The sequence below is a fragment of the Sinohyriopsis cumingii genome, chromosome 5, assembly GCF_028554795.1.
Source record: "Sinohyriopsis cumingii isolate HCF-2022 chromosome 5, ASM2855479v2, whole genome shotgun sequence".
In the NCBI taxonomy this organism is placed as follows: Eukaryota; Metazoa; Mollusca; class Bivalvia; order Unionida; family Unionidae; genus Sinohyriopsis; species Sinohyriopsis cumingii.
Window position 1 is genome coordinate 29,381,760 of NC_142965.1, and position 15,210 is coordinate 29,396,969.

Sequence of the window (15,210 nt, forward strand, 5' to 3'; positions counted from 1 at the left end):
CTTGTTGTATACTGTAATCCACATTAATATGTTATAAAGGGGTCTTGCTTGTTGTATACTGTGATGGACATTAATATGTTTCAGGAAGGGGTCTTGCTTGTTGGATACTGTAATCCACATTAATATGCAATAAAGGGGTCTTGCTTGTTGGATACTGTAATCCACATTAATATGTTTCAGGAAGGGGTCTTGCTTGTTGGATACTGTAATCAACATTAATATGTTTCAGGAAGGGATCTTGCTTGTTGGATACTGTAATTAACATTAATATGCAATAAAGTGGCCTTGACAGTTGTATAATGTAATCAACATTAATATGTTATAAAGGGGCCTTGACTGTTGTATACTGTAATCAACATTAATATGCTATAAAGGGGCCTTGACTGTTGTATACTGTAATCAACATTAATATGCTATAAAGGGGTCTTGCTTGTTGTATACTATGATCAACAAAAATATGTTATAAAGTGGCCTTGACTGTTATATAATGTAATCAACATTAATATGTTATAAAGGGGCCATGCTTGTTGTATACTGTAATCAACATTAATATGCTATAAAGGGGCCATGCTTGTTGTATACTGTAATCAACATTAATATGCTATAAAGGGGCCTTGACTGTTGTATACTGTAATCAACATTAATATGTTATAAAGGGGCCTTGCTTGTTGTATACTGTAATCAACATTAATATGCTATAAAGGGGCCATGCTTGTTGTATACTGTAATCAACATTAATATGCTATAAAGGGGCCTTGACTGTTGTATACTGTAATCAACATTAATATGTTATAAAGGAGGTTTGCTTGTTGTATACTGTAATCAACATTAATATGCTATAAAGGGGCCTTGACTGTTGTATACTGTAATCAACATTAATATGCTATAAAGGGGCCATGCTTGTTGTATACTGTAATCAACATTAATATGCTATAAAGGGGCCTTGACTGTTGTATACTGTAATCAACATTAATATGTTATAAAGGGGCCTTGCTTGTTGTATACTGTAATCAACATTAATATGCTATAAAGGGGCCATGCTTGTTGTATACTGTAATCAACATTAATATGCTATAAAGGGGCCTTGACTGTTGTATACTGTAATCAACATTAATATGTTATAAAGGGACATCACTGTAAACTGCCACACTGTAGACATTGTAGCAATACGACTGCAAAATTGTTAAAGCTATATGAAAATCCAAATCACAAACACAACACCAATTCAAACTGATAATAACACTAACAGGCAAGATGGTTATGTACTGTCAAGATTTATTTAACTTATAAATCATTTATAGATGAAGTAAAAACTATTGGTTGCAAAAGTTACGATAACTTACATTTCCCAATTAAAATAAGATGTTCATATCTTCTCAAACTTCCACTTGAAGGACTGCTAGAAAGATTTTTTTATTTATAAAAGGAATAGGGGAGGGGGTGTTATTTTCCCCACCCCAAATCTGTTCATTGGTAAGATTTATGAAAAAGAGGACTCTTACCCATGTATTCAAACTATAAATGACTATTCATTTTCTAAACTTTACAATTTATGATTAATTTAATCTTCATATAACTTTTATACTAGTAGATACAATGGCAAAAGATTTAGAAAGTAATTAAATTTGGAGTGGAATCTGAGATATTCATGGGTTCATTGTTTCTTGTTGGGAGTCATTTGGCTGATACCAATGTTTAATCTCTGTATGCATGGAGTTGATAGATCTGCTTTTGTGCATCAAATAAACCATTTCCACATTGATTTTCAGTCTCCTTTACTCATCATTTTCTTGCCTGCAGTTGTCAGATATATAGCCATTGAATTGGGATGTTTTTGTGGCTGGCCTTAGATCATGTTCCACCTGAAACACTGATGATTTTACCAAAGATCACTTTAATCTGCTCCATGACCTGCTGTCAGTAATGGTTTTTCCTTGCTGTTTGTGCTGGATTCACCTAATAATTCCACTCTACCCAATCTAGAACTCTAAAATTGATAGCATGTCCTGAAAACCTGCACAGCAAGATTATAAGGTATTTTCAGGTTAGAGGTTGTGTATTCAGGTTCAAGTCTCTAGCAGAGCACTGCTAGGAAGAAATGCTGATAAATGTGATTTTGCTTGAAATTTTTAAAAGTCTTGGTTCAAATTTTTGAATAGCTGTGTAGATCTCTGACTCAAAAATGTCTGGAAAAATTGAACATGGCTTTTTTAAGTGCATGCATATGTTTTCATTAAGGATATTGGCAAGAAAAATAAATTCTGAATTCCATACACATGTATTTTACAATCTTCCTAATTAGGTTTATACATTCATAATTTCAGTTCTTAATTAGGTCCATACATAAGTATTTTCAATTTGTAATAAGGTCTGTCCATAAATATTTTCCACAGTAATTTAGATTACTTGATAGTACTTCTGACCTAAGCCATAATGTTCAAATTTGGACAGAACAATAGCTACATCATTTATCAAGCAACTTTAGCTAAAGGGGCCCTGAGTGGCTGAGTGGTCTAAAGTGCTCACTGTTATGGATCACTGCCATCTCACCTCTGTCTGCGTGAGTTCGAGTCTTGGGTTCGGCCAATGTAGGTATGTGAGAAAGCTTGCCAGTAGCTTCTCGTGTGTCGGTGGTTCTTTCCCGGGTTTTCCTGGGTTCTTCCTCCACCATTAATACTGGCCGCCATGTATAACCTGTCTTGTGCTGAAAAATGATATTAAACCCTACAACAACGACAACAACTTTAGCGTATGATGTGTATTTCAGAGTCTGGATTAACTCTCTCAAATGCTCTAATGATTCCTTAAATGACTTTAGAGTTATCAAGATTAAAACAAGAATCAAAACTTAAACTTCCATATCCGCTCGAGTTCAATCTGTCCTGGTATGTGAATTTCCTTTAATATCAATTGTACTAACTTCGCTAACCAAGGGTCATTGATTGACTTTGTTCCACATCAAGCCTTGGCATATTTAGCTAGCTGAAATGGTATTTTGAACAAGTACGATGTAGTGGATAAAAAAAATTCTTGATGATAGCAAGCCAAGTCAATTACCAAATGAGAGAGCTCATTACATGACCTGTTAGGTATTCAGTAAGGTGATTTTAACGATGTCAACATGTATGGATGGGGAATTAAAAGTTGTCGAGGCATTGAGATGAAGGGATGAAAAATAGGGTAACTATATCTTGCCACTAAATTTGTGTTGCATATCATATTGAGGCTAATGTTATGATGGTCAAGGTCACAGGTCAGTACCTTAAGTTTCAGCCACATTTGCCCTTTTGCATTCTAACTTAACAGCTGTTTAAAATAAATGGATGATGCTTGGTTTACTTTTATATTGTCACTTGAAGATGTGTTCCACTGCATGCTTAAGGTCTTATCCACAAGGTCAAGGTAACAGTTCTGTAGTTTAAGGTTTCTGCTGTTTGAGATAACCATGGTGCACTGATGCTTCACAGTTTGATGGCATCTCATGTATCACAGTCAAGATTTTATGTCCAAGATCATGGTCACTGATCAGTTTTTATTTCCCCTTTCCCCTGTGGTCATTATGATAAGGCAATGAAGACTGGTTACTTATCATGTCTGCCCAGTATCTTTACGGCTCTGTCTTAAAGGTCATTGTTAGATTTCATGCTTATGAACTCTTTTGACCTCCCCAATTACTGAAATTTGCTTGGTTTTTTATATTATTTGTGTTAGCAACTATTGAATAGCCAAACTCTCAGAAGACTATATGTGTGCATTAAGTTGGTCATGAGCCTTATAGATATTTTAAAATAAACTGTTCAAATGGATTTTATATACATATTTAGCTTTTAAATATGTTATACCCAAGCCTTTTGTATCTACTAAGCCATGTCTACATCGATTCAGCCATCATAAGCTCATTAACAGTTTTGATATTGATGTGAAACTTGCTCAATATTATAATAATACTGTGCCAAATCAAATATAGACAGATCATTTTGACCCCCTCATATTTGTTAGAGTTATTTCCCTTTTTGTAGCTTTTTTTGCAGTGTATGACAAGCTTGTTACTGCAGTTAATCTTGCATTTTGTATGGTTTGCCATCTAACATTGTGCATTATAAGTCATTACCTGTAGAAGTGCACTTTGCTGCCACAACTTTTGTTATTTTATCTTGTAATTTAATATATTGTACGACTCAGTTTTACAGATGTAACTAGTCCCACCGCTTTTTATTCTTTTCTTTAAAAGTTGGTTAATATTTTGGTCATTGGCTGAATGTCCAATGTCAAGAGGTGGTGAAGGTGAGTGATCTGCACCTCTCCTTAAGGTTTTTGGTCATCATTGTCTAGGACATAATCAACCACCATGTTATTGCCTAGATCGAGTAAACAATAAAATAAAATATGATATTATTGGATGGAATAACAAAGATCTGAGCAGAGATATAGAATAGAATAACACGAGCCCCCATACATAAAATATAACAATTTAGTCAGTTACATAAACAAAATTAAATCATACATGACGTGTATGATTCAGTTTCTCTCAGTAATAGAGTTACACTATTATGCAAAATTCAATTTAATCAATTACATAAACAGGACAAAACTGAACATGACATTTAAAGGATACACTTTCTCTTGGAAAATAGAATTTAAAAATGTATAAGGAAACAATTAGCCATTATGTTGTAACGATAAAACAAATTTCATCACATAATCGAGTGAATGGTCAAAATCATTGTGCTCAGCATGCCTGCAAAACCTGGTTGCTTCTGGTCCTTTCAAAGTCAACATTGGTGACAGGTCAGAGTTGCTGTATTCCTTTTCTGGAGCTATCCTTTCCTTGTGCATTCTGAAACTTGCTCTCTTTTTCTATGAAGCTGAATCTCTCCTTTTCCATGTCCCTCAACTTCCAGACACCCATCCCTTGGACAATTTAATGAGAAACCTACTTTTTACTCAGTTTGGAGCCATTCTTCTCCTTCCACAAAAAAATTTACTGACTAATTTTGCAAGGGAGATAGCATAAAACCTTGAATTTTGTCTGGGAAACACACGCCCTTCATTTAGCTTAGCCAGTCAGGATTAACTTTATCTACCCACCAAAAATTTAACACGCCCATTGAAGTTAGAATATTTCTTAATATTTCACCTGTATTAATAACTAGTCTGGAAAAACTCTCTTTATGACACTTATTTCAAATGGCACAAATTATCTCTGGATTGTCTTTACTTTGACATTTCCCTCTTCTTAACCCCAAGTTAACATATCTGTTGGATTGTAATCTTACCGGTCCAAATGAAAATTCAGTCATGCCCCAAACAAGGAAGGTTAACCATCACAACCTAGTGATTTATTGTGGGCCTAGCTCATGCATCAAAGTTAACTATTACATGTCATGCTGACCAAAACAAGACTGACTCGTGTATGCATTGCACTAACATTTTTCTTCAAAATTCACTGTGTTGCAGTCATCACTATGGGTTCTATTTGAGCAAGATACCATGCATATTAAATATGCCTTTATCTTTGGAAAGAATTCTTTCATTAGGATGTAGTAGTTAAAGAGGTAAAATAAACATTATGTTATGTTTGTTAGATACATGCTTTTTTTATTGTGATACAATTTTGCTTTGTGTTGTTACAATACTACTTTGTGTTGTTACAATACTACTTTGTGTTGTTACTACTTTGTGTTGTTACAATACTACTTTGTGTTGTTACAATACTACTTTGTGCTGTTACTACTTTGTGTTGTTACAATACTACTTTGTGTTGTTACAATACTACTTTGTGTTGTTATTACTTTGTGTTGTTAACTACTTTGTGTTGTTACAATACTACTTAATCCAGCTTAGTGGAATGGACAACTGTTAAATTATGAGCAAGAGCAATTTCAGCCTTAACCTTGGACTTTTGTTTAACAAATTTTGATTCCCTTTCTTTCTTTCTTGAAACTGTACATTTGAATTTACACTACTGCATTTACAAAGGATTTTAATAATACGTATCTTAGAAATCGTAATCTACAGTATATTAACTGCAGAATAATTTTCATGTCATGAATTTTTATGTAAGAAGGTACAAATTTTGTACAGAAGAAAATTTAAAACTAAATCAATGGAATATATTAGAAAAATATAGTATTTAAAATCAAATGCTCATGGATCTTTTTCTGTGTCATCATTTTGTACTCTTACTCATTTTGTACTCTTACTCATTTTGTACTCTTACTGATTCATGTCTCTTCATTATTTAATTATATTAGTTCTCTCATGTGAAAATAATTAGTCTTAAAATCTGTTTTATGATGTCATACATTCAGTGGCATAGTCTTAAACATTTTTGTTAGTAAAACTTTATTTATTTATTTATTTTGTGGCTTACGATGAAAAATTTGTACAGGGTCACTTTCCTGTTTAAATAAAAACAACATAAATATGAAGGTATTTTGATATGTACCCCATGAAAAATGATTTTGAAATGTAACTTTTGACCTCTGAAAATAAAATTCTTTCCCAATACACCCAGTCCAATATACCATTTTTCCATAACTCTTATGTAATTTAATGAAATATTTGGAACTAAGAACTTGGATTAGTAAATTTGATCACCATAATTTGACAACAACAGCATTAAGTGTAATATTTTGTAAATAGTATTATACACAAGTGTGATTGGATAATAAATTATAATACAGTAGTCCTCAGCACAAGAAAAATCGTTTGAAGATATGCCATAGGCTAAAGGTCAGTTATTATTTCATGTAGAATATACTAAAAGGAAAGAATATGAGAATCCTTAAAGGTAAAAGTGATGAAATAAAATTTTGTCACAGTGAGAGAAGAAAAGATATTGAAGTAAACATCATGGAATAGAAATTGTGGACATTTCTGTACTCGAGAGAAATGCTTTGTTAGACATGACATTTAAGGCCAGCTAGAAAATTGATTGGTTTTACTCATTTTTCATTCATCAAAAAATGAATGAACTGAAGCTCCTTAGTCATCATGTGATTAAAAAGTTATAAGTTTAGCTTCAATTGCTGTGTGAATATCCAAAGAGCACTACAGGGTGAATACTTCTCCCTCTATTATTGCCACTGAAAAGTATGTAAACTTGCTGGAAAAATGTGTTAATAATGATCCCAGACTGGATAAGGGCCCTCTCTCTCTCAGCAGGTTTATAATGACCCATCTAAGGCAGCACAATGCCAAGATGTGATTTACCTGCCTGTTAGAAGAAAAACATTTACCATGTGGCCCTGTCTGAAGGCACATAATTTTCAGTCAGGAATTTATGCAGGTTGGGAATTTATGCAAACATGCATCTGCTTTATAATTTTCCTCAGAGGAAATTATGTGTATTGTAAGGTCATGTTTCATAAAATATTAATAAATCAAATGTCTGAAGAGCCTTTACAATGTTGTACTACTGCTAGAAATTTAATGGATGAAGAGTTGTGTATCTTCAGGTCATGTGACATTTACATTATAGTTATCTATTGAAGAATTTAAAAAGTGGAGTGTGACCTTTATTGAAATGCTGTTTCTTCTCCTAGCAAGAAATAATCCATGAAGACAGGTGGCCTTTCATTTTGAAATCACCAAACTACAGCCATAAGGTTTGTCAATGGATATAAACATAAATGACAGGTTGTCTCACAACACAGCTGCACAGAGCTCCACATTAGGTCTTAATGTATTTAATAAACTGGGTATCAATGAAATTCATGTCAGAAAGCATTCCATTATAAAATAGTTGTTTCTGTTGGTGAGCCACTGGCACCTGCAATATAAGGAAATGTCACAAAGAGAACCAAATTCCCATACACAATCGGCATTCACCCCACATTCACCCCCCCCCCCATTTGCATCTAGGATTAATTTGTGGGTTGGATGTTTTACAGCAGAGTAATACATCTAGGTCATTTAGTGCTTAGACTATTGGAGTTAACAGCCTTGCTCAAGAACACATCATAGTTACCGACCTGGGCATTAGGGACCTGGGCTTGTCCATTGGTTGAAATTGAAATTGTACCCCTTTGATCACTAGTTCAGCGTGGTAGCCACTAAGTTTGGAGAAGCTGAAAATAATTACAATCTAGTTTTGTTACAAAGGTCTTCTTTGAAAGACTATTCTGCTTTTAACTTGGACAAGTTTTTGGAGATTATTTATACCTTAAACAGACATATTGCCATGAATAGAAAAATTTGTATTTTATCCAAAAGAATGTGGAGCCCATGGTGTCAGAGTGGTCTCAGTTGCTTACCCTTTTTATTGGTCACTAATATCTCACCTCTGTCTGCATGGGTTTCAGTCTCAAGCTTGGCTAAAGTGGGCATGTGATGAAGTTTGCCAAATTTAGCTTCCTGTGGGTTAGTGGTTCTTCTGGGTTTTTCCTGGATTATAGATAGTTCCCAAATGACATCATCATCAGCCATATTTGAGGTCAGCGGGCAGATTTACCATTGTCTTTATATGGTGTTTGGAAGTTGAAATAAATTCATTGATTCTCAAGAGACCTTAACGAAAATTGTATATATAAACAAAACGCAAATCAAGCTTTCTGTTAGTATCTATATTTGTGATTTATAAGTTGACTTTCCTTCAGTGTGCCTTGTTAAAAATAGTAAATTTTAGTGATTGTATATAGGAGAAACTGCCATGTTGCCGATTGTCCAGGTAAAATGGGCAGAATATCATCTGCTAGTGACCTTATCGGGAAGCATCTATTCCTCCCAATGTATAGCCAGTCATGTGCTGAAAATTGGCATTAAAACAATACTGACCAACAGAATGCAGTGAATTACTTACTGATTGACTGCCACTATCAGGCACTTACTAAGTGATGTTTTGCTTTGAGCACTGAGATGCTTTCATAATTTTCTTGTTATTTTCTTTTTATTTAAATTGTTGAACCTTGTCGCTTGATGAGATTGTACAGTGGCTTATAATCAGTTTTCAGTATTCAGTGGTAATGTCTCTGCTACTGCCAGGTAGATGCAGTTCATATATATATGACATAGTGGAAATTGTTATTTTATCTTTGTTCATTAAAAGTTATTTATCAGACACAGTGATTGGTAAAACATAAAATGTTCTATTCTTTGATCCTGTTCTAATATAAAGACTCTCCTAATCCTCATCTCCTAAATATTGAAAATTCCTCCTTGCATAAAATGGCAGAGGGGGATTCCCCATCTCTGGAGAAATCGCTGAATATAAAATAAAGTAATTACAATCAACATGTTATTTGTAATAATCCACAATGTTAACAGGGCTTTGATTTTATTTATTTGGTGTTCTAATAAAGCAACACAAATAGGTGTTTTTTAAGTGAAAGGCAGTTGAAATAGAAGGACACACCACAGGATCCAACCTGTGCATATCTGATGCTAGTATTTGAACCCACACCATTTTGTTACAAGTCTGACGCACTACCCACTAAGCCAGCATGACTCCTAAAACAGTAAGAATAGTCTATACTTATTCGAGACAGTAATGATTTTGACCAAAGGTGTACCTCAAGGATTTTCATTCTGTTGTCAAATTGTATGTGCAACAAAATCCATTTTAAAGGTCAATCAAGGGGCACAACAAAATTAGTCTTTGCTATAAAGTGCTCAAAGATCTTACAGCTCGCGCACAGTTATGACTTCAATGTTGCATAAAGTTCAGAAAATAGAGGTTTTGAGGGGATGATAGGATTCCTGCTGAAAAATTATTGCACTGTTGCATGATAATTCAGAATTGAAATGCTGAAATCCAGTTTGGTAAAACTTTTAAAGAAATGCACAGAAAGTTAAAACTTAACAAAACTTTTATTGAAAATGTTAATGCATTTGAACATTTATTCCTGGTCATAAGTATATAAGCTAAAGATTAAAATTTTCAAACTTTTAAACAGAAGTAGCCTCATCCCGAGGTCAAAGGTCGATATGACATTGATATGCTTCCAGTACTTGTTAGTGTTGTAAACAGTGATTTTAGGATAAATCTAAGTGTAAATTTTTTATCATTTCTATTATCTGCTCATATCTACAACCTACAATATTCCTGAACAATGCAAAGCCTGCACTCCCATTACAGATGTGGTCCTTGTCATTGACCCTAACCAGAAGTATACTTGGCTCTTGTGTATTGCTGAGTTTTCTTCTCTCAAGTCAGTCTTAAATGTCATACTTTGATGTGCAAGAATTGTATCTGAGATACCTTACATAACAAGTTAATTTTAAGTTTTCTTATTCCCTGCAGTGAACACATAGTTGAATGTAGGATGAAAACCGAATGATGGTTACATTGAATAGACCTTGGTTTTATATAAGCAGTGCCATTGATGGGGGTGGGGAGGTCATCTCTATATAATTCCACATTATAATGTAATTGATGATTTAAAAAATTCGAAGAAAAAATATTCTTTATGTCAGTTTTTTTAAAACAATGGTAACAGCCTGCTTCATGTGACTAGCATGAACATAAATTGAATTCATGCTACATAGTGTTAAATAAATCCAATGACATTACATGGCAGCACTACCAAAATTTACGACCGCTCCGGTGGCCTAGTGGTTAGAGTGTCTGCCTCGGAAGTGGGAGGTCGTGGGTGCAAACCCCAGCCGAATCATACCAAAGACTTACAAAAATGCTACTAACAGCTACCTCACTTGGTGCTCAGCGTTAAGAGTTTAGTGTTAGTACTGGTCGACCTGGTGTCAGGATAATGTGACTTGGTGGGACATCATGCTACATGTCTGCGGTATGATGCCCCAGTGCTGGGCATCACTGTAAATGCAATATGACTGAAAAATTGTTAACAGCTATGTTAAAAATCCTGATCACACACACACACACACACACACACCAAAATTTACTTGTTACCTGTTACTAAATCCCATGACCTGTCCACCCCACCCCCTCCAGGCATGTGGATTTAGTCACTGTTAATTCATGTGAGTAATACTGTATGTTGCCATTGACTATTATTTTAAATCATTTCCAGGAAAATAAAATTCACTAGTAAAAGTGCTACGTCTTTAAGCCATTACGTCAGCTGTAGACGAAGACTATAATGGTCAATTATTGCTAAATATATGTTTGGCAAATTTGATCACGTTAAGTTCCATTTAGTTTCACTGTCAATCACAATGTGTGTTCCAGTATTATTACTACCATTTCCTTTGAGAGTAGTAGTGTTTATGTACACATTGTGGTATTATAACATTTACATAATGCCAGGAATATCTTGAATTAGCTTAGTGACTTTGGGTAATTATTATTTCAGAATGTTGGGGAAGAAGCTGAAGTCCCATGCTGTAGCCCTGAAGGTTCCAGCTGCACCAACCAACAGGAATTAACATGCCGACAACAGTCGTCTGAACTTCCCATTCAAAACATATCCACTGATCCCAGCTATCAAGTTGTTGGATCTATTTGCAAGATCTGTCAAAGATGCTGCTACAATACTATAACGTGTCCTGCTATAAATCCAAACATGTTATGTGTTGGTTCTGGTGTTTTGCATTCCTCACATTGTGCATGTTTTGCAAAACATTCTCACAGTTTCCCACTGCCTGAGAAACATCATCAGAAACCCTGCTCAACACATAATGTAATGTACAGATCATTCCATGGAAATTTAACTGCAACAAATATGAAATGTGACAGGATGCGTAAAGAGGAGAGATGGAAAAGAATTTGTTGGACCCAGATCGCATGGCTTATTTTCTGTGTTGGACTAATATTCCTATTTTGCACTGCAATGACTGCATCACACAGAAGATCTGCAGTCAAACAACCCAGCATATTAAAAGTATCCCTTCCAAAAGATACACATCTTCGTAAGTATCCCTCCTTCAAGATACATAGCTTCATAAGTATCTCACTGCTTAAAGATACACATCTTCAAAAATATCCCTCAAGATACACATCTTCATAAATATCCCTCAAGATACACATCTTTATAAATATTCCTCAAGATACACATCTTCATAAATATCCCTCAAGATACACATCTTCATAAGTATCTCTCAAGATACACATCTTCATAAATATCCCTCAGGATACACATCTTCATAAGTATCCCTCAAGATGCACATCTTCATAAGTATCTCACCACTTAAAGATACACATCTTTATAAATATTCCTCCCTCAAGATACACATCTTCATAAATATCCCTCAATATACGCATCTTCATAAGTATCTCACCTAGAGATACACATATTCATAAATATCCCTCAAGGTACACATCTTCATAAGTATCCCTCAAGATACACATCTTCATAAATATCCCTCAAGATACACATCTTCATAAATATCCCTCAAGATACACATCTTCATAAGTATCCCTCAAGATACACATCTTCATAAGTATCCCTCAAGATACACATCTTCATAAGTATCTCACCGCTTAAAGATACACATCTTTATAAATATTCCTCCCTCAAGATACACATCTTCATAAGTATCCCTCAATATATGCATCTTCATAAGTATCTCACCTAAAGATACACATATTCATAAATATCACTCAAGATAAACATCTTCATAAGTATCTCACCACTTAAAGATAAATATCTTTATAAATATCCTTCAAGATTCACATCTTCATAAATATCCCTCAAGATACACATCTTCATAAATATCCCTCAAGATACACATCTTTATAAGTATCTCACCGCTTAAAGATATACATCTTGATAAATATCCCGCAAGATACACATCTTCATAAATATCCCTCAAGATAAACATCTTCATAAATATCCCTCAAGATAAACATCTTCATAAATATCCCTCAAGATACACATCTTTATAAGTATCTCACCGTTTAAAGATACACATCTTCATAAGTATCCCTCAAGATACACATCTTCATAAATATCCCTCAAGATACACATCTTCATACTTATCCCTCAAGATACACATCTTCATAAATATCCCTCAAGATACACATCTTTATAAGTATCTCACTGCTTAAAGATACACATCTTCGTAAATATCCCTCAAGATACACATCTTCATAAATATCCCTCAAGATAAACATCTTCATAAATATCCCTCAAGATACACATCTTCGTAAATATCCCTCAAGATACACATCTTTATAAGTATCTCACCATTTAAAGATACACATCTTCATAAGTATCCCTCAAGATACACATCTTCATAAATATCCCTCAAGATACACATCTTCATACTTATCCCTCAAGATAAACATCTTCATAAATATCCCTCAAGATACACATCTTCGTAAATATCCCTCAAGATACACATCTTCATAAGTATCTCTCAAGATACACATCTTCATAAGTATCCCTCAAGATACACATCTTCATAAATATCCCTCAAGATACACATCTTCATAAGTATCCCTCAAGATACACATTTTCATAAATATCCCTCAATATACACATCTTCATAAGTACCATGTTATCAAGGATAAATAAACTTTCATTAATGACAACAGCATTAAACATTTTGCAGTAGGAGAGATCGTCTATAAAAAAGAATATATAAATGTGAGGGAGCATCAAAATTCAATGAAAAAACACAAAAAGAATCCTGAGAATTTTGAAAATATTTCTATTTAATAATTGGAGTCGGGACTTGTTGACCATAAGATTAGATTGCCATTTTTAATCAGATCTCAAACAGATGAGAAACAGACAATATCAAAATCAGTTTTTGTTTTAAAGGCTCCTTGAATAGATTTCAACACACATAAATCTTTATTGAATTTGTCCTTCCTATAGTGGCCAGTATAAGTTGTACATTGAGGGATAGATTTCAACACACATAAATCTTTATTGAATTTGTCCTTCCTATAGTGGCCAGTATAAGTTGTACATTGAGGAAGCTCAGAGTAAAATGTGTGACTATAATTTAACCTAACATGATTAACTTGATAAGGCATTCTTATTCCATGGGGACATACAAAGATCTATTAATATTCTATTTTACCATATATACCTACTTGACATACAAAGATCTATTAATATTCTATTTTACCATATATACCTACTTGACATACAAAGATCTATTAATATTCTATTTTACCATATATACCTACTTGACATACAAAGATCTATTAATATTCTGTTTTACCATATATACCTACTTGACATACAAAGATCTATTGATATCCTATTTTACCATGTATACCTACTTGACATACAAAGATCTATTAATATTCTATTTTACCATATATACATACTTGACATACAAAGATCTATTAATATTCTATTTTACCATATATACCTACTTGACATACAAAGATCTATTGATATCCTATTTTACCATGTATACTTACTTGACATACAAAGATCTATTGATATTCTATTTTACCATATATGCTTACTTATGAGCTTGATCTATTGTAAGTCTTTCACCCTAACCCCACTTTAAAACTATAAATAGCAAGATTTTAATATGGTCTGCTCACAAGTCTACCACCCCCACCCACCTCTGTTGAAGGGTATAGCTAAAATGCATATATTACCCATATCTGCAGATATGATATAATGTTTGCAGATATGAAAATAATTGCATCCTTAATTTGTTCCATTTTATTTCAGGAGTGGGATAGACATAAAAATATATTTCTTTGTTCTTTTGGGAATATCACTAGGTCATTATTACTTAAGTCATACCCTGCTATCCGAATATAACTGTGGATGTGAGTAACTCTGTCCAGTTGTTAATTACAACATAAAATAATTAGCTTATTCTATTAAAGATGCTGAATGAATAATTTAAAAGAGGAAACAAAATAGTAAATTACATAGTGATCATAATGCATGCTGAATTCAGGTTGTGCATATGAACAGATAATGGGCCTCAGATACAACTTTTACTGCGGTCATATATGAGTTGTGTTATATTATATCCTAGATACCATCTGTTACCTTTCACTGTCAGTTAAGTTTTAATTTAATTGTTTATAAAATTACATTTATGTTCAATGTTATTTCTTAGCATGCAAATAATTACAAGGAATATCATCTGTTCAACTTGCACAAATGGGCTAAAATTTCCAGTGAACCTTTTTATATAACTAAACAAACGTAACTTGTGAAATAGGGCTGAGATATAAATAAAAATGCTATAAAGTAAGATTTTCATTATGTTTAATTTGTGTTTATATACATGTGTCGGGTGGCAATGTAACGTCTGGAAAATTATTCTTTTTAAGTTCTGAATGAACATTTATACCTTTTTTATATT

At 33.6% G+C, this 15,210-nt stretch overlaps 1 protein-coding gene across 1 annotated transcript in view; it reads left to right on the forward strand.

The window, feature by feature from the left end:
- The window catches only part of LOC149798862 (uncharacterized), a 274,739-nt gene that overhangs the window by 155,088 nt on the left and 104,441 nt on the right, over positions 1–15,210 (forward strand). Inside the window, exon 5 of the mRNA XM_089957774.1 lies at positions 11,271–11,826. Coding sequence (XP_089813900.1) covers positions 11,271–11,826 — 556 coding nt within the window. The remainder of the gene's footprint in view (positions 1–11,270; positions 11,827–15,210) is intronic.